This window comes from Misgurnus anguillicaudatus, chromosome 25 (assembly GCF_027580225.2).
Source record: "Misgurnus anguillicaudatus chromosome 25, ASM2758022v2, whole genome shotgun sequence".
In the NCBI taxonomy this organism is placed as follows: domain Eukaryota; kingdom Metazoa; phylum Chordata; class Actinopteri; order Cypriniformes; family Cobitidae; genus Misgurnus; species Misgurnus anguillicaudatus.
The window spans coordinates 16,284,841-16,310,452 of NC_073361.2; the positions used below are offsets into that span (position 1 = coordinate 16,284,841).

General features: G+C 37.2%; 1 protein-coding gene across 2 annotated transcripts in view; it reads left to right on the forward strand.

Moving 5' to 3' along the window:
* Positions 1 to 19,019, forward strand: part of stau2 (staufen double-stranded RNA binding protein 2) — a 132,302-nt gene extending 113,283 nt beyond the window's left edge. Inside the window, exons 14-15 of one of the 2 annotated variants that reach the window (XM_055181359.2) lie at positions 13,703 to 13,809; positions 17,960 to 19,019. In XM_055181359.2, the coding sequence (XP_055037334.1) occupies positions 13,703 to 13,809; positions 17,960 to 18,053 (201 nt within the window). In that variant the 3' untranslated portion in view covers positions 18,054 to 19,019. The remainder of the gene's footprint in view (positions 1 to 13,702; positions 13,810 to 17,959) is intronic. The other variant, XM_055181361.2, reaches the window with a different exon arrangement.
* Positions 19,020 to 25,612: the final 6,593 nt, after the last annotated feature.

Genomic DNA, 25,612 nt, shown 5'->3' on the forward strand with positions numbered 1-25,612 from the left:
ATCACATAACAGGGAGCAGGTTTCAGTTTTCCAAATACTGAACAAATTTAACGCTTCCACCCTGCATGGAGCGCGCCTGACGTTTTTACAATTAGCAAGGAGCCCAGCAGACGCGAGTTCAGAACGTGTTGATGAGCGGCAATAAATTACGTGCAAATGTGTGGAGTGTTTATCACTCGCCGTTTTCACCACAGACCATTATCGCTTCAATGACAAACAGAGTCAAGACTAGAGAGGCTCTCTTTGTTCTTCTGTTGGACCGTGTCCACATTTGGCTTCCTTTCAGTTCATGTTGGAATTTGAAATGAAATGGCCACGACAGGAAGGGGAAATTACTCAAATGCAATTCAAAGAAATTTTGTTGGTTATAAAACGTCTTGGGTGTTCCGTTTATGATTTCCGTGTTTTCCATCGCCCCATATGTCGTTCCTAAGATAACATTTTTAGGGATAAATCATACTGCTATTAAAAAATAATATTTAAAAATCCATATTAATTTCTGTAAAATCAATTTTGCGTTCCTAAATTTAAATTTTGCTACCTCAAAAAAATCAATTCAGTAATTTAATTGGGATTTCAAATGGTGTCTAAATTTCTTTCTTTCGTCCGAAGAGTTTGTGTACACATCTTTCCGATGGTTCTTCAGATGTTTCAGGAAGAAGCTGGATTTGATAAGCGGCTGAAATTCCACATCTCCCTCCTATTGGTTTCTTCTTTATGTGTGATTTCACAGCTCATTGAGCCGAAGGCTCTGGTATGTCCTGCTTCCAGAGTGGCTCATTTGGAACGGCGCTCATCTGCTTCTCGTCTGATATCCGGCCTGTTTCAGACTTTATGGATGTGAAATATAGTTGGTGTAGGCCTCTCCTATCCGGGTGCTTTGGGCGCAGTACGGCAGCTTTCCAAACGAGAGGCAGGAATGTTACTGTGAGTTGTCTCCAGAGCTTTGATGTTGGTTGAACGGTGGGCTTTCTGTGAGATTCTCTTTTCACCGGCCTCTCACGTTACCGTGGCGCTCCGGAGGGGCAGTGGCAGGATGGATTTATAGGCCCCTTTTAAAAAATGGGAACGACTCTTTTTTCCCACTGTACAATAATCTGCGCTCATACAGCAGTTCTCTCAAATCTATTATAATTTACCTGACTTGCATTTTGTTACAAACTTACATTGTTAGAAACAAATGGTCAAAATATGTACCCCAGCTGTCACTGGGGCTGTACCCTTTCAAAAAGTACAGCTTTGGTGCCAAAGTGAGCCTTTTAGTACCTCAAAGATACATATTACTATCTTATAGGGACACTCCACTTTTTTTAAAATATGCTAATTTTCCAGCTCCCTTATGCTGCGTTTACACCAGCCGCAGTGAGGCGTGAAGCGCGAGTGATTTCAATGTTAAGTCAATGTGAAGACGCGTTGATGCGCGTCTGGAGGTCTCACGGTGCGAATGAGGCGATTGGCGCGGCGCGGAAGACGCGTTTCCCCCTTATTCACACGTCTAGTTGATGCTAATCGAGCGCCCGATGTGCGCGAATGGTGCTTTTTGTGCATTCTGTGCATTTTGCGTTTGACACGAATTTGCGGCTGACGCCCGAGTTTTTTGAACTTTGGCAGAATATCGCACCACGTTAACCAATCAGGAGCCTGCTTGCTGCTGTGGCGTCAGCCACGCTCGGAGTCACTCATTCAATCTGAAGGACCGCTTGATATTGTCCGCAAGCAGTCACCGGAGCTATACGACACAAGTTCTTATTTCTATAGAGACAGGAATAAAAAGGACCTCGCTTGGAAGAGTGTCAGTGAGGATATTGGGCAACCTGGTAAGTTGTAAATACACATTTTACTTTTGAGTCACGTGACGTTTATTGACCCTCACGGTTTATTTTCCCCCTATAGTAAGGTTACCAAATACAAACCGGTAAATCTCTTGATAAATGCACAATCAACATCAGTCATCTTGCAAACAGACAACCGCATAGCACTTGCCCCTCCCACAAGAAGCGGATTTTGCCTCTGACGCGCGTGAAATGCTTGCTCTTCCCGCGTGTCTACTTTGCTCTAGACGCGCGAATGCATTCAAACTGTTCAAGCGGCAAACTAGGAGCGGTAGATGGGATTTTGACGCCTGAAATGCGCTTGGTGTAAACACAGCATTAGAGTTCTAATAATCAAAGACTTTGCTGCCATAACATGGCTGCAGGAGGCATAATGATATTACGCAGTGCCCGAAAATAGTCCTAAGTTACTAAGGGGACTATTTTCAGGTGCTGCGTAATATCATTGCGCCTCCTGCAGCCATGTTACGGCAGCAAAGTCTTTGATTATTACGCCTTAAGAGTATAATTCCTAGACGTATCGGCCTAGCAAATCACAACTTTTAATTTTCTGTCGGTCTTAGTACACGATGTAACTACAGAAGGGTCAAGTTTTAAATAGTAAAAAACTTAAAACTCTTTGGTTATTTTTTAAGCGCGATGCTAATGGTCTAATCAGATTCAATGGATTATGCTAAGCTATGCTAAAAGTGGTACCGCCAGACCAGGAGATCACCTGAATGGATTCCAAAACAGTAAAAATCAAATGTTTAACTTTAGGAACGCTGGAAAAGGGCATATTTTCAAATAAAGTGGAGTGTCCCTTTAAAGTATACATGAAAAAAAAAATGTATACAAATGTATACATATCTGTACCTCATGCTACATATTAGGACCTTTTTAAACGGTGCTGCACCGGTGATAGCTTGGGTACATATTTTGACCATTATTTCTAACAGTGTATATGACTTTCTGTGTCTGTGAAACAACAAACGGGGAAATTTAAAAGAAAATTGTGATTTTTAATGAAATACGATCAGGAGCTGTCAAGCTTCAAAAGTACCACAAGAGTCTCCATACGACTGATCCAGATGACTCACCCAATATGCCAAGTTTTCTGAAGTCATGATGTCATTTAGTGCTAATCATAAAAATCTTGATAATTTATGTCAACAATCAGAGTATAGCATTTTCTTATAGATATTTAACTGATCCGGTCAACTATACGCCAAGTTTTCTGATGTCATACTGGCATTTAATGATAATCTGTATATCCATTTTAGTTTTCCTTGGAGCGTAAAGAAAATGGACAATATTTCAGGCCATGAAAGATTTGAGTCGTACATTCTTTAAAAATCCTTTCATTGTGTTTCCCTGATCAAAAAAAGTCATACTGGATTATATTCTTAAGGTTTGTAACAACTTGAAGACATGTAAATGACAGAATTTTCCTTTTTTATGAGCTGTTCCGTTAACATCGTCTTTTTTCCAGTTTCCTTCCCTACAAAGCTGTAAGGTTTGTTTAGTCTAGGATTAAATACGTCAGAGCCTCTATGCCACAGGTTATCCATAAATTTTAATTCTTCCCTTTAGCTGTGATCCAGTGGTATTAGGGATTTGATGAGAAAGCTGTGCTGTCTCTTTTGATGTCAACAACCTATGAAGTTGGGTAATAAATAAAACAAAGACCAGGATTTGTGTTTCCATTGCTCACACGAGTTTGGATGGCTCCGAAACCCATCTGTTGGACAGTTAGGGAAAAAGCTCACTGGTATTGGAGGGCGAGGCAGAGAGAAAGTGGTTGTGTCTGTGTGTACACCTGCGGAGTGTTTGATTGCGTTTCAGATTGTGCTCTTGTTTATAGTGCTGCCAAAGACGCAGCGAGCGGTTCCTCATCGTCACTGCTTAATGGAGGGCTAAATGGCCTGTGTCTGCAGCAGCATGTTACATAGAGATGAGGTGGCAAAAAAAACAAATGATGAAATGGCGATCAAAGGCCAGCAGGAGGCCGGGACTGATGCTCTTGGATTGGGCCGCGGATGAGGTTCGGTGGGAACCATGGGAAAAAATCACTGGTTGACCAGATGACAGTTTGAGCCCAGGGCTTTATCTCGACCCAGTAAAAACAAGAGAGATGATCAGGTCTAATAACTTGACTGCTACGCCCATCTTGCAAATGTTCCTTCTAGCCAGTACAAAGGTTTTAGGATACGACTTCCAAGTATTCACAAAATCAAAAACATTTATGCAGTTTAAAGGCTCAGCCAAAACTGATAATTCTCAACCTTGTGTATTTAAACCTACTTGGTTTTATTTCATTAAATGTAGAGGTTGTGCCTCAGTGCTCTTTTGCATACACTGTAAAAAAAATTCCGTAGAAATTACAATGTTATTGCAGCTGGGTTGCCGGAAATTTGCCGTAGATTTGCGTTTATGTTACTCACTAGCAAGAGTTTGTTCAAAGCTAAATACATTTTAAATATTAACAAGTCTTTATCTTTACAGAATAAAACTATACAATAACAGCCTCACGCAAAGCATTCTGGGAACCAGAAATCATAATCAACCTTTTTCTGTTTTTGCTTCAGATTTTGTTTTCCAAAATGTTTTGCTTGATGCTGTTTTTTTAGTTTTACTCTGTAAAGACAAAGACCTGTAAATGTTCAATGTTCATTTAACTTTGAACAAACTATTGCCAGTAAATAACATAAATGTAAATCTACGGTAAATTACCGTGAACCCAGCTGCAATTTCTACGGAATTTTTTTACAGTGTAGATTAAAAATGAACCAGGGACTGTCAAGCTTTGAAAATGACCATAAACATCATAAACGCAAAATAAAATGAGTCATTTGTGAGCTATTTTCCAAAATATAATATAAATATATGATATCGGGCAGTTCATTACAATTTGATACAAAACCGATTTTCTTCGCCAGCAATGAGATTTTTTCCCATACATCGACCACTTCTTCAATGCGATAACGATTTTATTAATTTCCTGATTTCGATATCAGTGCTAAACACACGCTCGTCTTCTGTACCTTTTCTTTTCTGTTGTTTTTTCACTTCTACAACCGCTTTGTTGCTGCATCGCATTCACTTGCTGATGCTAGAAGATGAAAATAAACAAAAATGTGCGCTTTGGCGGAATTGTGTAGATGGACGTTACGTCAAGGAATGAGGATGTGGAGAGTGTCAAAATAAAAGTACCTCAAATCGATTTCTTACGTATGGCATCTATGCATCAGATCGTTAGAAATAAAATTGATGTATCGGCCCATATTGATGTACTGTATTGTTACACTCCTAGTAACAAGATATTATTGCACATGACTTTATTTTAAAGGGATCTTTGTGTACATTTTCTGTCAATCATGGCAGCAGTAATTCAACAAATGACGTAGAGGAGATTGTAACAATTATAACCAGGTGTATAGTAAAAATATGCGATCAAGTAGCGTGCACGTTCTGAATTTTAAAGAGACAATTATGTGCTCAGTCTATGATAGATTAAAGGGGCATTCCACTTTTTTGGAAATATGCTCATTTTCCAGCTCCCCTAGAGTTAAACATTTGATTCTTACCATTTTGGAATCCATTCAGCTGATCTCCGGGTCTGGCGCTAGCACTTTTAGCATAGCTTTGCACAATCCATTGAATCTAATTAGACCATTAGCATCGCACCTAAAAAATAACCAAAGAGTTTAGATATTTTTCCTATATAATACTCCTCTGTAGTTACATCATGTACTATGACCGACAGAAAATTCAAAGTTGTGATTTTCTAGGCAGATATGGTTAGGTACTATACTCTCATTCTGCCATAATAATCAAGAACTTTGCTGATGTAACATGGCTGCAGCAGGTGTAGTGATATTACGCACACTCCGAAAATAGTCCCCTACTATTAAAAGTAACCAAGGGGACTATTTCAGGCAGTGTGTAATATAACTACGCCTGCCGCAGCTATGTTACATCAGCAAAGTCACTGATTGTTGCGCCAGTTTGAGAGTATACTTCCTGGTCACGTCTGCCTAGAAAATTGCAACTTTTAGAAAAAGGAGTTGGAAAATGAGCGTAATTTCAAAAAAGTGGAATGTTCCTTTAAATGTTTTACATTACCAAAAAGTATGCCAAGAATCATGTTAGTCTTTTTTGTCCACTCAGAACCGGACTGCAAGAGTCCATACAAATTGCATTTGTCACTAATTTTGCAGGCATGTTTGCACCAAGTCAGCGTTCAATTATAATCGGTGGGCACTATTAACCCTTAGTGAATTGCTCCTCAATGTTGCTACGGGGAGCCACTAAAAAGAGAGTGTTAGTTAAAGCCTTCTATCTGCTTTCTGTGAATGATAGGCTGTCAGTTTCCCTACACTTCATCTCGAAGGCTTCCATGTTATCCTTGTTGGATGCCCCCCCTGCGAGAGCCAGGTCGATAGAGGTGCTTGGCCTGTCGATCCATCAACGCCCTCCCAGCCCGCAAATTGGTCTCAGAGGCAAGGAGTCGTCTCTTGGGAAAGAGCCACTGTTTAGTCAAGGCAGTGAAGGAAATGAAAATGCAATCAGGCAAACCATTAAAGCAGCTTAGAAAAATGATTCCTCACTGTCCTTTGACAAAACTCTCCGTCCATCTTTCTCCTCTGCCTTTTAGCCCGCTCGGAGATATTTAGCCTTGACACATTCCGCATTAGTTTTTCCTCTTTCATTTGAATCCAGCGGCGAGTTGATGAATGCAACGTGCAAAGTAGCGATCGTCAAGATTTATCAATTTGGCCTGTGCCGAGTGGTGGCGTGTTATCTAAAGTGTGGGGGGGAGGTCTCATCCAGGGTCCCCTTCTCATCTGATGTTCTCAATGGCGGAGATTGAGCACTTCCAGGTTGGGGGTCTAGACTAAACATATTTCAGCCCTGTTGATATCAGCACATCTTGCTTCGGTGGGCTCGCTCTATCTCATTAGAAAAATAATGATGTAATTGAGTGTTGTTACAATAGATAGGCAGGTATTTATCTGCTGTTTGGTGATGGACCGGCGGGCCTTTATCGCAAGCTCGTCTCCCGCGGCTGATTCATTTTCTTTGTCTGGCAGCGCAAAAACAGCTGTATGCTGCTTATTTACTCAGAGACTGTAATGGCGTGCATGCACAACACCGGTAATCGCTCCTGTGATTGCAATTTATTGGCCACAGGAGAGGATGAATTATAGGCTTTGTAATGTAGACGCATCTGCATCAGATTCATCAAGAGCCCAAGCTGCACGTCGATGTCTCAGACCTCATTTGTCGTCGATTCGAAAGCACAGAAGTCTTGAAAAGCAAGTTGGTTCGACCACCATACTGTAAAAGTCAGAACTCATTTTTGTGTTCCCCTTTCATATTTTCACGTTAATGCATCTGGGAGACACTTTTATCCAAAATACCTTTGAGTGCATTCAAATTATGCGTTTAATACGGTTATTTGACCTTGGTATTATTTGTCTGTAACGCATGTGGTTGTTATTGGACAAATTAAATCAACCAGTGAGTCCACAGGGCCAAACGTGGCCATAGAAGAACCTGAATATGTTCCCTGATGTAAATTAAATGCATGTTGAAGTCAACAAGCAGAGCATTAAGTTTTTCTTCTGGATGATTTATGCTGCATTCAGGAAGTCGTTTCTGCGCGGCGTCTTTCATTGCGATCCTGAGAACTGTACATTACCAGGAAAAGTCGAAATGCCTTTCAATTATTGTCCGGAATTTTGAACAATTTCCTGGTTGAAAAATGTGCTCCTTATTGAGCCTTGCAAACGCTTGTCATCAATCACCAAAACAAATTTAATTTAAAGCTGATTTATAACCAGTCCAAATGTTCCTGGGAATTTACATGCATACGCTGGGTAACTGGCTATAAGCCGTACAATATGTTCCATTATAGATAAGAGCTCAGTTTTTCCAAAGATTTCACGACTTGATAAGACATTCCACACATAAAAACCCCAGAGTGCTCTTTAAATGGATGAATATTTGTGGTGTAGCATGTCTGCCTGTCGGTTTAATGTATAAAGCGTTGACCTGCAAAATGACATCACTTTTAACTTTGCAGTTGTTTGAGTGTCGTTCTTGCAGATTTTCCCAGTATAAATGCACTAGTCATGTACAACACTAATATCATTTTCTTTGGCTGGTGTATCTCCATTTATCTTCACATTAGCATGATGGAATATTCGTTACAGTGTTGAGTCAGAGAGGTGCAGATTTTCGTTAAGGATCTAAAGAATGATTGGATTAATTACTAAGGCTTCATATATGTTAGCAATGGGAAGCAGCCAGGGAGCCCTTCTTAGAGAGTATGTTCTCTGAAAACATAATTGTCAATGAGTATTGACTGTAATGGAATTAGATATCAAAACATCTCATTACAAATGCCTAACAGCAATTTGTTTGCAGAAACAACTTGATGTAATTATATGCAAAGCACACAATATTAATAGTAAACTCATACACTTAGTTATGCCTTGGGTGTTTAAAAACCTGACATGATGGCTCTGTGATAATATGATCTGTAACAAATGTATCTCTTTAAATTTTAGCTGTGATTGTAATCATGTTAAGGATAACATTTGATGGATCTTTAAATGTGACCATATTATGAGTAACATATGAGTAACATTTGATGGATCTGCATGTGATCGTGTTATGGGTAACATTTGATGAATCTGTGATTGTGATCATGTGATGGGTAACATTTGATGGATCTGCATGTGATCGTGTTATGGGTAACATTTGACGGACTTGTTATTGTGACCATGTGATGGATGGGTAACATTTGATGGATCTGCATGCGATTGTGTTATGGATAACATTTTATTTATCTGTGATTGTGATAGTGTGATGGGTAACATTTGTTGGATCTGCATGCGATTGTGTTATGGGTAACATCTGATGGATCTGTGATTGTGATCATGTGATGGGTAACATTTGATGGATCTGCATGTGATTGTGTTATGGATAACATTTTATTTACCTGTGATTGTGATAGTGTGATGGATAACATCTGATGGATCTGTGATTGTGTGATGGGTAACATTTAATGGATCTGCATGTGATTGTGTTATGGATAACATTTTATTTATCTGTGATCGCTATAGTGTGATGGGTAACATTTGACGAATCTGCATGTGATTGTGTTATGGATAACATTTTATTTATCTGTGATTGTGATAGTGTGATGGGTAACATTTGACGGATCTGCATGTGATTGTGTTATGGACAACATTTTATTTATCTGTGATTGTGATAGTGTGATGGGTAACATTTAACGGATCTGCATGTGGTTGTGTTATGGATAACATTTTATTTATCTGTGATTGTGATAGTGTGATGGGTGACATTTAACGGATCTGCATGTGGTTGTGTTATGGATAACATTTTATTTATCTGTGATTGTGATAGTGTGATGGGTAACATCTGATGGATCTGTGGTTGTGATTGTGCGATGGGTAACATTTAATGGATCTGCATGTGATTGTGTTATGGATAACATTTTATTTATCTGTGATCGTTATAGTGTGATGGGTAACATTTGATGGCAGTGGCGGTTCTAGACAAATTTCACTAGGGGGGCCAAGGAGGGGCCAGTGTTTTACCATAGGGGCACATAAAAAAATGTCAAGAAATTATATTTAAAGATTATAGGGGCGGTTACAGGAATTAGTTTAAGACAGGACTAGGCCTTAGTTTAATTAGGAAATATAACTAGTTTTAACAAACATGCCTTACTAAAAACATTACTTGTGTGCATTTTGAAGCAAAACAAAGGGCACTGATGTATTTTAAGATATGGCATTCCAAGTTGTTTTCAGTTTGGACAGCTCTTACATTTATTTTAGTCTAGGACTAGTCTAATCCCTTTTCGGGAAACTGCCCCATAAACTTTATCTTACTTTAAAGTCATATAAATCTTTATTTAATACAAGAGTGAGTGCAGGTGCAAAAGGGGAGCTTGGCTCTTTTCTAAAGCCCCCCAACCGAAAATCATGAGAGCCTACTCAATAAACTTTATGAAATGCAAACTTTTTCCAAGACAAACGTTTGTTTCAGTTTACATATAAACACACATTGCTAGACAGTTAGGGACCACAATCTAATCAGTATTTAAAATAATATTTATTTTAAATTGTAAACATTTTTATATGACACATTTAATTATATTCCTCCAATTTTATGCACGTGTATTTAAGAGCATAATTACCTCGCTTTTTACAATGTGTAAACTTTAAAAAATTAGCGAGATGTTGGTTTTGCCGGTTGTTGATGAGTAACAGCTGTGAATGATCACCGCGCTTAAGCAGCCACGTCACAGGAGAACAAGTGAACAGTGTCCCAATGTGAAGTGAGCTAGAGTCCTTACCAGTGCCCAAACCTGCATACACATTCTCAACATCGGAAAATTGGGAACGAATTGAGACACTCGCTGAGCAGCACCCGCAACCAGCTACAGTGGTTGGGTGCGCCGCTCTAATTTGCCCGTTAAGAACGTTGTGCGTCGGATTAGTTCCGCTTTTGGCGCTCGCGTGTAAAATCAAAATAAATGTATACTTTTTTATTTGGTCAGCACGGGGTGGCCACAGGGGTGGCCAGGGACTTGTCTACAGAGGCACAAGCCACCCTTGGCCTCCGTGTAGAACCGCCACTGTTTGACGGACCTGTGATTATGACCATGTGCTTGGTAACATTTGATGGATCTGTGTTTGTGATCATGTGATGGGTAATATTTGATGGATCTGCATGGGATTGTGTTATGGATACCATTTTATTTATCTGTGTTGTTATAGTGTGATGGGTAACATTTGATGGATCTGCATGTGATTGTGTTATGGATAACATTTTATTTATCTGTGTTGTTATAGTGTGATGGGTAACATTTGATGGATCTGCATGCGATTGTGTTATGGATAACATTTTATTTATCTGTGATTGTGATAGTGTGATGGGTAACATCTGATGGATCTGTGGTTGTGATTGTGCGATGGGTAACATTTAATGGATCTGCATGTGATTGTGTTATGGATAACATTTTATTTATCTGTGATCGTTATAGTGTGATGGGTTACATTTGACGGACCTGTGATTATGACCATGTGCTTGGTAACATTTGATGGATCTGTGTTTGTGATCATGTGATGGGTAATATTTGATGGATCTGCATGTGATTGTGTTATGGATAACATTTTTTTTATCTGTGATTGTGATAGTGTGATGGGTAACATTTGATGGATCTGCATGTGATTGTGTTATGGATAACATTTTATTTATCTGTGATTAGGGCTGAACCAATTCATCGAGTTACTCGATTTACTCAATTCAAAAAATTCCTCGAGTCAAAAATTCTGCTTCGAAGCCTAGTTAAATTCCACGTGCCGAGATCTGATTCACACGGACCGTTGTTCAATGTTCAGGAAGCACATCATAGCGCGTGGTACATTTTGAATTTAGTTGGCGCGATGGCACATGGTGATTATGACCATGTGATGGGTAACATTTGATGGATCTGTGATTGTGATCGTGTGATGGGTAACATTTAATGGATCTGCTACATGTGATTGTGTTATGGATAAAATTTTATTTATCTGTGATCATGATAGTGTGATGGGTAACATTTGACAAACCTGTGATTATGACCATTTGATGGGTAACATATGATGGATCTGCATGTGAAAGTGTGATTGGTTACATCTGATGGATCTGTGATTGTAACAATGTGCTGGGTAACATTTGACGGACCTGTGATTATGACCATGTGATGGGTAACATTTGATGGATCTGTGATTGTGATCATGTGATGGGTAACATTTAATGGATCTGCTACATGTGCTTGTGTTATGGATAACATTTTATTTATCTGTGATCATGATAGTGTGATGGGTAACATTTGACAGACCTGTGATTATGACCATTTGATGGGTAACATTTGATGGATCTGTGATTGTGATCGTGTGATGGGTAACATTTAATGGATCTGCTACATGTGATTGTGTTATGGATAACATTTGACAGATCTGTGACTATGACAATGTGATTGGTAACATTTGATGGATCTGTGATTGTGATCGTGTGATGAGTAACATTTAATAGATCTGCTACATGTGATTGTGTTATGGATAACATTTTATTTATCTGTGATTATGATAGTGTGATGGGTAACATTTGACGGACCTGTGATTATGACCATGTGATGGGTAACATTTGATGGATCTGTGTTTGTGATCATATGATGAGTAACATTAAATGGATCTGCATGTGAAAGTGTGATAGGTAACATCTGATGGATCTGTGATTGTAACAATGTGCTGTGTAACATTTGATAGCCCTGTTATCATGACCATGTGATGGGTAACCTTTGATGGATCTACATGTGATCATGTTATGGGTAACATTTGATGGATCTGCATGTGATCTTGTTATGGGTAACGTTTGATGGACCTGTGATTGTGTGATGGGCAACATTCGATGGACGTGTTATTGTAATCGTGTGATGGGTAACACTTGATGCATACGCACACAGAACAAGCTGACGTTATTTTATCCAGCCAAATACTGATTATTCAGGGAGAGGAATGCACCCACATCTGCGTGCGTGTAGTTTTTGGGTCTGGGGGTGGTAGGTTTAGTGGGAATAAGCTGTCAGCTGTGAGAAATATGTCATGGTTCCTGCGTCCCATGTAGAACATCTGGTGCTCATTGGCAGGATGCTGTATAGAGCATCAGCTCAGACAACCAGGTGCATCTGCCAATTCTCAACCCACTTCTGTCATTGTGAGGGTCTCCCTTGCACCCCTCCACACCAGTCTCTCTCTCTCTCTCCTTCTCTTTCTTAAGCCATGACTTTCAATCTAGGTAATTTTATTCAGAGTTGCTGAAAAGGGTTTAGAAACTGTGTGACAGAGAGCAGAAGTCGACATGCCTACTATCATGTTCTGTCAGAGTTTTGAAAGCATGGGAGATGTGTCAGTCTATAAACTCCAACTGCGGGCCAAAAACTTGTGTGCTTCCTTTTATTAATGCTACATTTAATGCCATTAAGGCCTGTTTCTCTCAATATAACAATCGGCTCCCTTTATAGTTCATAAGGTGCAATTAAAAAAAATGTACAGTCCACATTCTATAAGATGAATTACTGAATTATTATTTGTTACAATCTTTGTATTTGTTAATAATTATTACAGAATGGAAGTAGGTAGAATTTAAGGAAGTGCAATTTAAAGAAGGTTAATTGTCACACAGTAGAGGAACTTCATGAGGCCAACATCAGTTTAGTGGCATATACAAAATATTACTACATAGTATTTCAAAATGCTTAAAATAAATTAACACACCAATCCCCATTTTGTATTACTCCACATTATATAATACAACATACAAGTATTTAAGACAGATGGCTTTAGAGGTGGCGAGTGATAATGTATTTTTATAATTTTAAGAATATAAAATATAGTCTTAAGTTTCATCAAGTCAGTGTCTGAACAAACTTTTTTTGCTAATATCTGTGACTTTTTAGAGGCAAACAGCATATCAGTTACACCTGAGTTATTATCAGTTATCATTCCAGCACACTTTGTCCTCACGGTTGATTTATTGGTAATTTTTTGCATATCGACCCGTAACGTGGCCGAGCGGTGATGTAAATCTGACAAGCCGGCTGGCGGAAACGCATGCCTGAAATTGTTGACCTATAATAACGTTAGATAAACGCTAGATAAACAGAGAACTGGAAGAAGCCAAACAAAACAAAAGAGCAGAAAGCGTCCTGTCAGTCTCGGGTTTCTGATAGTAAGTGTTATTTAAAAAGCAGCTGAGGTGAGTTATGTTCCCTCGCTCAAAGCCATCTGTTTCCTTACCTCACACAGGCAGCCCTTAGTGCCTTGAAACAGCTGTCAGAACAAGGACTGGACCCGGTGGACGGACCAATCAAGGTAGAAAATGGATCATGTGACATGTATGTGCAGACAGAGCTGTAAGTACAAGCACCACACCTAACACCTTCATTTTATCAACCAATCAGATATGTAAATGACTCCCAGACCACGAGAAATGGGTTGGGTTATATAAAAGACAGAAGTGCTGGAGGCTGTGTAAACTGTTATGCGATCCTAAAGATGACTTCACAAAGTGGATCTGATTTTTATGCTTCTTTCCATTTTAAATATTTACAAATTGTCATGTCTTGAAATGCTTGCCATGTGTTGCTCCTCGCATACTTCGCTAAAGTTAAGGCTCGATTTGTGCATAAACTGGGATTGTTTAGTCACCAGCCGTTAGTAATTCTTTAATTGCACACAGAAATCACTAACAAGATCTCAATTATATCTCCTTGACTTCAATGAGAATAAATGAGGAGCAAATGGAAACTTTTGGTTAAGTCTCCTGCGTCTCATAATGTTTCATCTGACACAAAGACTGCAACATCTTACAAACATCTCATACTAAAGATTTTAATATGGACTCAAAATCCAGATTATTTTACCCACATTTAGAAATACGTGTTAACCCCTTTCAAATTTCCCCTAACTTCCTGTTTCAGTGGAAGTATGTCAACACATTTGTCCTTTAAATGTCATCATCTGAAAACTGCACTACAACAGGATTATACACATATATCGTACAGCGCCAGGCTTATCGCTCATAAGACATGCACACATATAATGAAAGTGAATTTTCTTTTAGTGGTATCCACACATCTTACCACGACAGACCGCTTTGCATGATCTTTATCTCTCTCTAATCGGAGGGGTTGCTGTGGGAAAAATGAATCTCTGTCATATCCGTGATGAAATGGGAGAATGGAAATGATAGACACGCCAAAGAGGAAATCACACCAAACCATTCAAGAATATTTTCATAGTAGGTGTGCCGCAGGAAAAGGTTAAAGATATGTTTATTTACAGTGGCTTGAGCTCTTCAGTACAGCACAGAGGAAAGAGAAAAATCTGCCCATGTCAAAAGACTACAATGAAAAATTAATGAGATCTCAGTAGAAATCATTTGCAATCGAGATACTGCTTCGTTTCTTCATATGTGATGTTATGTGTTTTAAATCTTCTTGAAAATACTCTGAATTCTGATTGGACGAGCAGTGTTTAATGCTCCGATAAATGGCAAAAGTGCTTATGCGTTCTATATAAATATCCATTATCTTCCTTCGTGGCTGGCAAACACCTAAAAACTAATATTAGTTGGAAGATAAATTTACTCAGATCATTATGATTGTAAATACTTAACATAAGAATTGTATTGAATTAAAACGATGGCCGTTGAATTATTAGAAAATAATGCACACCCAACGTGGTAATGCGGCACGACAGAGTCAGTTATTCCACGATTACCACAAACATTGCTGCGGTTTACAGAAAAATAATCAACACCCGTTAAACATTTCTCAACCAATCAAAATAAAGCATTCAACAGCTCCGTGGTATAAATAATTATACAATTTTATTTGTAATTATTTTAATAATTTGACACTCGTTGTGGATCACAAGATATTAGAGGACTTACCAACTTATAATATTTTGTGTGAAAAGACGTTGCACTTTACAGATCGGTAATAACTGGGTATGTTGCGATAATATATATATAACATAATTTTCATGGTAATATTATTGTTAAACCACATATTATAAGTGATTACTGTGCAATATCCAGAAAATTACTGTGAAGTTTCCAAACAATAACGATGTAAATTGTGTTGATTTAAAGGTATAATAAAATGGTAATAATTGTAGTGCTGCCTCATGGTTGGCCGCGACTGGTCGTTTGCAGAGTGGAAGTTTTTGTTTGCATAATATATCGTCGCTGCCCGATGAAACTCACGTGTGTCCAAACGGTTACTTTTTAGGAAGTGAAAAAACCACCGTATTTCAAAAGCAGTTGAATGAAGAGTGGTCATACTTGGTACGGCATCATTACATGTAACCATATGCTTGCCAGTGTAATGATATAATCCACGTTTGACCAAAATTGAGTTTAAATGGACATACGTGCATATTTTACAGGAACGGTGGTCGACACGCGTTCTTCCGATCATAAATTAGAATGGCCAAGTCGCGTTTCATATTGACAGATGAATACGCTCAGTTTATTAAATAGCCTACGTCTTAGTTTATTAAATACGCTTAGTTTATTTAATATTAATTATACATTTATTAAATGTCTCTTGCAAACTATGAAGGGACAATGAATCAATACACTGACATGGTAATGCTAGACAGATACTTTGTTTGCACAGTCCTACCGTAATTTTGTCACTCCTAGACGTACGTCGGCCGTCAGGGGGGAAACGTTTACCTCGATGAAGGAAAGATATTGTCTCACCAGGCTATGTTTATTCGGCAACCAGTGCTGAGCTTCGATGAAACTTCACAAGACCGGCGAGATGCTTCCACCGGGCGGGAGATATGCGGCATGATTGACAGCTTTGACACCAAATGGATATACGTGAAAATCAGATGACATGATTTCACAACTTTCATTGGCCATTTAGATATGTGAAGCATACTGTATACGGAAATGAACCTGGACATTCAATCCATCGAAAAATCTCAAAATCGGACACGCGTGGTTCTCATCGGACAGCGACGATGTGTTGGTGCACTGTGTAGAATAATTGTTATGTATAAATACACCCACACACATGCATGTATATAATTAAGAAACATTTGCATGTGTATATACATGTTTATATTTATATATAATCTATATTATATATAAATATAAATGTTTTTATATAAATATTAAATTGTACATGTATGTGTGTGTATTTATATAAACATAGTTGTTGTACACAGTGCACCCACATATATTGTGTAGGCAGAGGCTTTTGTTCTTCAAGCGATTGGTCGCGGCTAATCGTGAGGCAGCACTAAATAATTGTAGTGAGTATGTACTTACTGTAATGATAAATATTTTAATTCATATTTCTGTAATTACACCAGCCTGAAGGTTTCTTTTAAATGTTATGCTATAATAAAACCAAGTGATTGTAGTATTTAGATGGTAACATGTAACATTTTATGTTACTACCTCAAAAGAAATGAAATCATTTCACAGAAATTGCCTGTTTCTACGTTATTTCTCACAGCTGTGTTGCTATACTCATAAAGTATCCTTCTAGTGATGCTCAGTGTTGTTTCTTTGTAATTACCTTAAATAAATGATGTAGTTTTAAGGAATCCATACAGTATCGGGGCTGTAAAATCACCTATTTCCACTCAGTTACTTAGTTATTACCATCTGCTATGTGAAATAGGTTACCATATGTTGAAATTATTAAATTCAACAGACAGCTGCCTGCTGCAAAACTTTTATTAACTTCTTTGACATCCCTTTAATATTTTCACGTCTTTTTTTAAATGATCTTTGGCTACATCCTTTTTATTTACATAACTTTATCAATAAGTTTGAGAACTTTTTATTGACATTATTTAGTTAAAGTAAAAGTCTTATATAGCTGAAAATCATAATTTCCTGATTTTCAGCTACACTACCGGTCAAAAGTTTTGAAACACTTACTCATTCTTTATTTCTTTATTCCACATTACAGAATAGTAATAAACTCATTCAAACTATGGCATAACACAGATGTAACTGTTGGAATTATGTTGGTGACTAAAAGCTCGGTCATATTTTATTATCTAAAGTGCAGTCACCCTTTGCCTAGAAATTGCAAAATCGTACTCATGTCATTAAATCAAGAAGCTTCTTGAAGTTTCACTTTAAGGATGAATTTTAGGAAGTATATTTAAGGAGGTCATATGTTGTCTGGGCTCTTATTGTCTGCTTTTTTCAATATTCAGTTTATTTAAAAAAAATGTATTTTAAAATAAAATTTTAGTTTTCTAATAACAGAAATGAGTCTGTTTGGCACATGTATATTTTTGTCTACAAAAGCAATATCAAGATTTAATTATTTTTATAATCAAAGTTAACATTTCAGTGTATATAAAAAAACTTTTTACAGAAAATATGTTTTATTGTTATGGCCTGTAACATTTTGTGATCCATGACAATGAGTACCAAATAATAATATTGTAAAATAATAAAAAATAACAGTTTTGTATAAATCATATTTTATATTTATAGCATGGCTTTATCCTATTAATCTGCAGACAAACAAAACGTATGACCGAGAGGACGGACAGTAAACCGACTAACTCAGGCACCACTGCTCAGGACTGCAAGGATTCAAAGGCCGTCGTCTAGGAGCTGACCCCGCCCACAAGCCCCTCCCCTCGACCGCCGCTGCATCCTTCTACACGTGTCAACATGCAATATGGTGGATGTGTCCCATGACAAGTAAACGACGAAAAAATGCATTCTTTGAGTCTATGTGAAGACAACACTATCTTAACACAACATTTATTTACTATAGAGTTATTAAAAAGAGCAAGCAAACGTAAAAAAATGAGATAAAAATGTAATGCATGGTAATGTAAAAAAAATTAAGGGAAATTTTAGTGATTATGTCGAATTTCCCCATTCAATAGATGTTTGAATATTATGTTCATCTTTTGTCTCGAAGTGATATGAATTTAAACAGGCTTATATCATGCCATTAATGCAAACAAAACATTATTGGGGGAAATGAAGTTGTGTATGTTATTTTTTGGGGGGAGTTATATAGTTTTCTTTTTTCTTAATCTATGAATAACAATGCTTGAGTATTTAAGGATTAACCAATGCCAGTGCTGTGAAGTCGTAGTTGTTGTCTTCATATATAGTCACCCAGCTTACCAGTATATGCTGACATAAAGCATTCATCTAACTATATGGATGTATATGACTTGTAGATTATCATACGCAGAGGTAAAGATAAACATATAGTGCGAGTGTAAACACATATATGGATAAAACTGACGCTAGAGGTAAACAGCACAGCGAATCTGAGCCATCCAAGTCGATTTTATAACGCTCCTTGAGAAATTACAGATTCGAAACGTACAGATTTAATACAGATTCGACCCTGCACGCTTGTGCCTCTTTTGCAGATTCCCGTTTGCTTATCGTTTTCTTCTCTCCTCAGTTTTGTCCAGCACATCTACACCCATGTTGTGTGTTGTATTGACTTGATGCATCAACTGAGTGCTTTTAAACACTGCATTCTGGACAGTATCTCTTTTCCGAACGATCGAGTCGTAGAAATAAACTATTTGAACCTGTCACAGGTAACCTGTTGAATGAGCATTTTTTCTCCTTGAAGATATACAGATATACATCTTGAAACAAAACAATGCCACTGATATATGTTATGCTATGTTAGTGTAAGACATTTTAAATTAAAGGGGACAGTGTTTGTATCAACCTAATGTGTAAAAGATCAACCCAGTAACTTAGTTTTGGTAAACCATTCTCTGCAATCATGTGAAAAAAATAGGTCATTGAAATTTGGCTCCCCCTGTGATGTCAGAAGGGGATAATACCGTGCATTAATCTGCACAATCCGACCACGACACTGCCATTAGGGCAGAGATCAGCTCATTTGCATATTAAAAAACACACCCAAAAACGGCAAAATTTTGCTAACACCTACAAAGTGGCAAATTTAAAATGTTATAATAAATTATCTATATGATATTTTGAGCTAAAACTTCACATATGTACTCTGGGGGGACAAAATATTAATTTGACATCTTAAAAAAGTCTCTTTGGCATAAGTTTAATTGAAAAATGTATATAAATTTGAGAATTTCTTTGCATTATGTGCCCATTTTGGGGCAGGTATGGACAAAAGTGTATGTTATCCCAGCAATTTTCCAACAAACATCTTGTACGAGAAACAAGAAAGCCTGATATTTTGTACAAAAGTTTTGTGTTACTGAAATAGTGCAGATTCTTAAATATTTATTTAATGTATATAAAACATATTCTTAATTTATGTATTCAAAATACATAGTGTGACCCTGTCTGTGAAATCCAGGTTGAAGTCTCATAATCTGTGATATCAGGAGCATCAAAGTTTAAAGGAAAACACCACCTTTTTTAAATATTTTACTATGTTCTTACCTTAGACAAATTAATACATGCCTATCTTTTTTTCGGTGCGTGCACTTTTGGTCTTTGTGCGGCGCCTTGTGGATGTGTTGGCATTTGGCCTAGCCCCATTCATTCCTTAGGATCCAAACAGGGATGCATTTAGAAGCCACCAAACACTTCCATGTTTTTCCTATTTAAAGACTGTTACATGAGTAGTTACACGAGTAAGTATGGTGGCACAAAATAAAACTATTGTTTGGAGCCATAGAAATGAATGGGGCTTGGCTAAATGCTAACACATACACGAAACGCTGTACAAAGATTAGAAATGCACGCATTGAAAAAATATAAGTAAGTTGAGGTAAGAACATAGTAAAATATAAAAAAGGTGATGTTGTCTTTTAAGAAGATATCAAGGTTATATTTTCACACAATGTTTTTTTACATTATGTAGGATGATATTATGTAGAAAACAGTAAATCAGTGATCTTAGACTTTTAGACCACTCTTTCTATATTGTTTAATTTACCACAAAGCTCAGTAATAGGAAAACGAACACATCCTCCTCAGATCAAAATGATCACAAGTTCGTTATAACACCACAACAGGTATCTTGTTTTGCTGCCAACACATGGGTGTGAATTAAAAAACCACAGGAGATTTGCTCAAGCATATGGTGTTGTGCTGTGTCATACATAAAGGGTCTTAAAGGCTCAGTAACACATGAACGATCATGCGGGATTCGCTCAAGCCATTGCGACACAGCAGATTAAAAATAGATCTGTTCTCTTCCAAAGTAATGCATTGTCCTTTAGTTACTCAAGATATTTTATCTGCATCAACACAATTTATTTTGATAATACTTTTGCTCATTTAGCATTAAACTGTGTGATGCAACTCATCTCTTATAGAAGATGCTACTACTTTTCTAAGGAATCAGATGATTTTCAATTCACAGGCAAAAAATCATTAAAGCTAAAGGTTAGACATGTCCTGAAAGGCACATTTGACTTGAGCTAATAAGAAACCAACTACTGTATAACACGCGAACAACTGCTTAGCATGATATAATAAAGACTCAGAACAACCACATAACAATGGACAAGTGGACGTCACTCTCGTTAAAAAAAATACTAGTTTTGTTTTCTTAGTTGGTTCCTATGCTAGAGAGACTGTGGGTGTGTCCTGTGGGTAATGATGGAAGCAATCACTCTACACACATCCTGTGTCTCATACATCAATGAGAGGATCTTTGTTATCTTTCAAATCATGAGTGTGGAAACTTTCGAAAGCCAGTTTGGGGAAAAGGAACCAGTATGAAGACATTAAATTTATAAGTGTATTGATTGTTAAATGGTATTAAATCTGGTATAAATTTCTTAGATTTACTGATTATACTAAAAGTGTGCTAAAAGTGCGTTCAAAGCATTTGGTTAATTTGTGTGTTCCCTGAAAATCAAACCCATGATCTTGGCAAAAAGTAAGTTTCCTGGTTGCCTTAAAATTTTAGTTAAAGGAAAACACCACCGTTTTTCAATATTTTACTATGTTCTTACCTTAACTTGATGAATAAATACATACCTATCTTTTTTCAGTGCGTGCACTTTTAATCTTTGTTCAGCACCCCATGACTGTGTTAGCATTTAGCCTAGCCCCATTCATTCCTTAGGATCCAAACAGGGATGAATTTAGAAGCCACCAAACACTTCCATGTTCTCCCTATTTAAAAATCGTTACGACTATAGTTAGAAGATTAAGTATGGTGGCACAAAATAAAATTTGGTTTGGAGCCATAGGAATAAATGGGGCTAGGCTAAATGCTAACACATTCACAAAACGCTGTACAAAGATTAAAAGGGCACGCATTGAAAAAATATAGGAATGTATTAATTAATCTAAGTTGAAGTACACTGAAAAAATATTCATTCAATTTACTAAATTTTTTTTAAGGTAAGTGGTCACAATCAATTTATTTAAGCTACATTTAAAAAAAAAATTAGAAAAACAAAAGAAAAAATGTTTGTTTAAATGTAGCTTAAATTGTAAATTGATAAATTGATTGCAACCACTTACCTTAAAAAATTGATTAAATTGAATGAATAATTTTTTTCAGTGTAAGAACAAAAACGGTGGTGTTTCCCTTTAAAATTAGTGGACTAAATATTTTTACACAACTAATATTTTTAAGTCAAATAATAAGGCAAACAGGTAACTTTTTAAGTTGAACCAGCAAATCATTTTTTTTACAATGCCAAGATCATGGGTTTGATTTCCAGTATTTTTTTCACAGTGATAATTTACCAAACATTATCAGTGTTGGTGCCTTAAAGGATTAGTCCACTTTCTTAAAAAAAATCTGGAAAACATCTAAGATGTTAATGTCTTTCTTTGTTCAGTCAAGAAGAAATGTAGTTTTTTTTGAGGAAAACATTCCAGGATTTTTCTCAATTTATTAGACCTTATTGGACCCCAACAGTTTACAGTTTAAAATGGCAGTTTCAATGCAGCTTCAAAGGCCTCTAAACTTTCCCAAACAAGGCATAAGGGTCTAGCATAAAAATATTCACGTTTTAAACCACAACTTCTCGTCTTGCACCAGCCGTGTGACGCTCCAGCGTGACCTTAATGAGGTTGAAAGGTCATTTTTGGACCATTTAAAACAAAAAATGACACAAAGACATTTCTTGGTATCATTCCACTTACAACAGCATCATAATGTTCCTCTTTCTCCACACTTGTAAACACTGGGGCTGTAGTTTCACATACTGTACGACGTCAATATTGACCTTTCGACGTGAGGTCGCACTGGTGCGTCACACGGCTAGGGCAAGACGAGAAGTTGTGATTTAGAAGTACATATTTTTTGTTTTTCTTGTTAATCACAGATCGACATTAACATTAAGTCCTTTTTACATTTTGTCCCAAAATCATTGCTGTCTTTTTTCCACAAAAAGCTTTTAAGTCTTTTCTTGCTACGAGGATAAACAAAGTATATTGATTTTCCCCCAGCGGAATTAAGTGCTATTGACTTTTTAAAGCCTTTAAATCCGTGTGTTTGATAAACTCACTCTTTTGTTGACTGAGAGAGATAGATGACATTTAAACCGCCTTGTTTTCGTGTTGTTTCAAAGCTATGATTTTCCGGTGATATAAGTATTCATTATTTTCTCGGCGGGCAGCTGCTTCAATAGACTTGAGTCGATGTGACAATCAACTGCGCGGGTTTGATGTGTCAATATTTCTCTCTCTGTATTAACACTAATCTCATTCCACGGCCCATTAGTCAGATTCAAATGCCTTCAGCACTGCAGGCGGACATATTGACATCTTGTGCTTGTATAAAACTGCAAGGCCATTGGCTGTCCAGAGTACTGGATGTCCCCAGTGTCTGTTGCTATGGGTTACTCAATAATGTATTTAAAACCTATTTAATAAGCTTGATTCATTTGAAAAAGTCATGCTTTTGGCAGAATTGCATTGGCAGGTCATGGTATCACAATGTATAGCTTAAATATATGGCAAGTCACTTAGAATGAAAGTGTCCGCCAAATGCATGAATGTAAATGAAATTCAGGGAACTAATAGTGAAAAATTATGATTTATTAATGCATAACATTCAGAATTTAGTCACGCAGTTATGTTTACCAATCACACTTAAAAAAAGTCAACCACTTATTTCTTAAAGACTTGCAATTTTTGTGAGGTTTGCATTTGTAAAATGTGAGAATTGTTACTCATCACAGTAAGAAGATTAATCTCTTATGAAATGCTGGAGCTGTAGGGGTGTGTTTATTGACACAGGCTTTGCAATTGAAAACCTCCTCTCTTCCTATGATGCATTTTCCCCCGAGTGAAGCGCACATCTCAACTCACTACAACAAGCATTTTGGTTACAATGGAACAGATGAGTCATACAATTCTACATTGTTTACTCCCCCAGAATCCCACCCAAATGCTGTATGTGGTATTAGGACCTCTGCCCATCAATACAGTAAACGTGGTTCCCCTATTGTGAAAATTCCAGTATGTTGTGCCTCACTCACTCCGGTGGAAATTAAAAAGATGAGCTCAGGAATCTAAACAGCGATGTGTGAACTAAAACCGTTAAAAACTGAAATCTGCTGTGCTCCGCATCTCAAGAATTTCAGGCATTTGCTGAAGTTTCCGGTGTTACTAAGACTCAGGCTTTTTAATTCATAGCTGGCCGCAAGCATTGATGGTTGTTGAAAGTTTTGGAGACGGCTTACATGCGGGGTCGAGCCTTAATAAACAAACTGCAATAATCATTTTATTAATTTAAAGCCAAATATCAATATTACACCATGATTTACTCACCCCCATGCAATCTGAGACACACATGTCCATCATCTTTCAGAAAAACACATTAGAGGAGTTATTTTAGTAGATGTTCTTGCTTTCCAAAGCTTTATAATAGTCAAACACAGTAATTAGGGAACAATTTTTAAACCCCAATAATGCATTCATCCTTCACAGAAGTAATCCACATGGCTCCAATGGGTTAATAAATGTCTTCTGTGGGTAATCAATGGGATATTTTAAGAAAAAGATAACATTTTCAAACTTTATAAACTATAATTACTAGCTTCCGGTAATGACGCTATGCTGGAGATTCACAAAAGAGTCTTAGCATAGTGAGCGTTGGTTGCCATGGGTACGTTGCGCAGTGAGTCCAAGATTGCGTCATTATCGGCAGCTAGTTATTATATTTTATAGAGTTTAAAATATATTACAGCTATATTATAAATATATGAATTTATTTTACGATATCGCATTGATTACCCACAGAAGACCTTAATTAACCCATTGGAGCCTTGTGGATTACTTCTATGAAGGATGAATGAATTTTTTTTGGGCTTCAAAGTCAAAAGTTATTCCCTGATATCCCGTTTTCTAAAATTTTTGAAGCTTGGAAAAGCTTTACTAAAATAACTCCAAATGTGTTTGTCTGAAAGAAGATGAGCATCTCGGATTTCTTGAGGGTGAGTACATCAAGGGCCCTATTTTAACGCATTGTCTAAATCGCACATCGCAACGTCTAAATGGCCGTGTCCGAATCCACTTTTGCTAATTTAAGGATGGGAAAAATGGTTTGTGCGCCGAGCGCATGGTCGAAAAGGGTTGGTCCTATTTTTTTAATGAGTAATGGGAGTATTTTGGGCGTAACGTGCAACAAACCAATGAGAGTCTCAGTTCTCATCCCCTTTAAAAGCCAGTTGCGCTGGCGCTATGTTTAATCCCTATTTAGATGACAGACTTTGTAAATTGAAAAACTAAGCGGAGGAAGAAGATCCCCAGTTTAAGATTAATGTTAAATAATTGTGTTGTTTTTCCCTTGTATTGAATTTATTTTTTTATTAAAACCTTTAAAACCCGTTTTCTTTTAGTCATGGAAGTAAAAAAGCAGGCTTTTAATTGTTTAAATGTATGGCTATCCAATATCATCAAAAAATAATTTACATGTATGTAAGAAAAGGTTGTACTGTAAAAATACTTTTTTTTGTAACAAACAGAAGATAAAGAATTTACAAACGGCTCTCCACAAGGTTCAGCACTTGGACAGCGTCATGAGTTTTTTTTAAGCATTACTTAAAAATGTTTCTCATCTCACCATATCCACAGATACAGAGTCATCACAGCATTTAAAAACATTTAAAAACAGATGCATTTGTTTAAAGCAAAGCATTTATTTACTTACCAGGCTACAGGTTAAGCAGCTCTTTACGGCTTCTAACGTCTCATAATTAGTCCTCATTTATGTCCAAGAGACT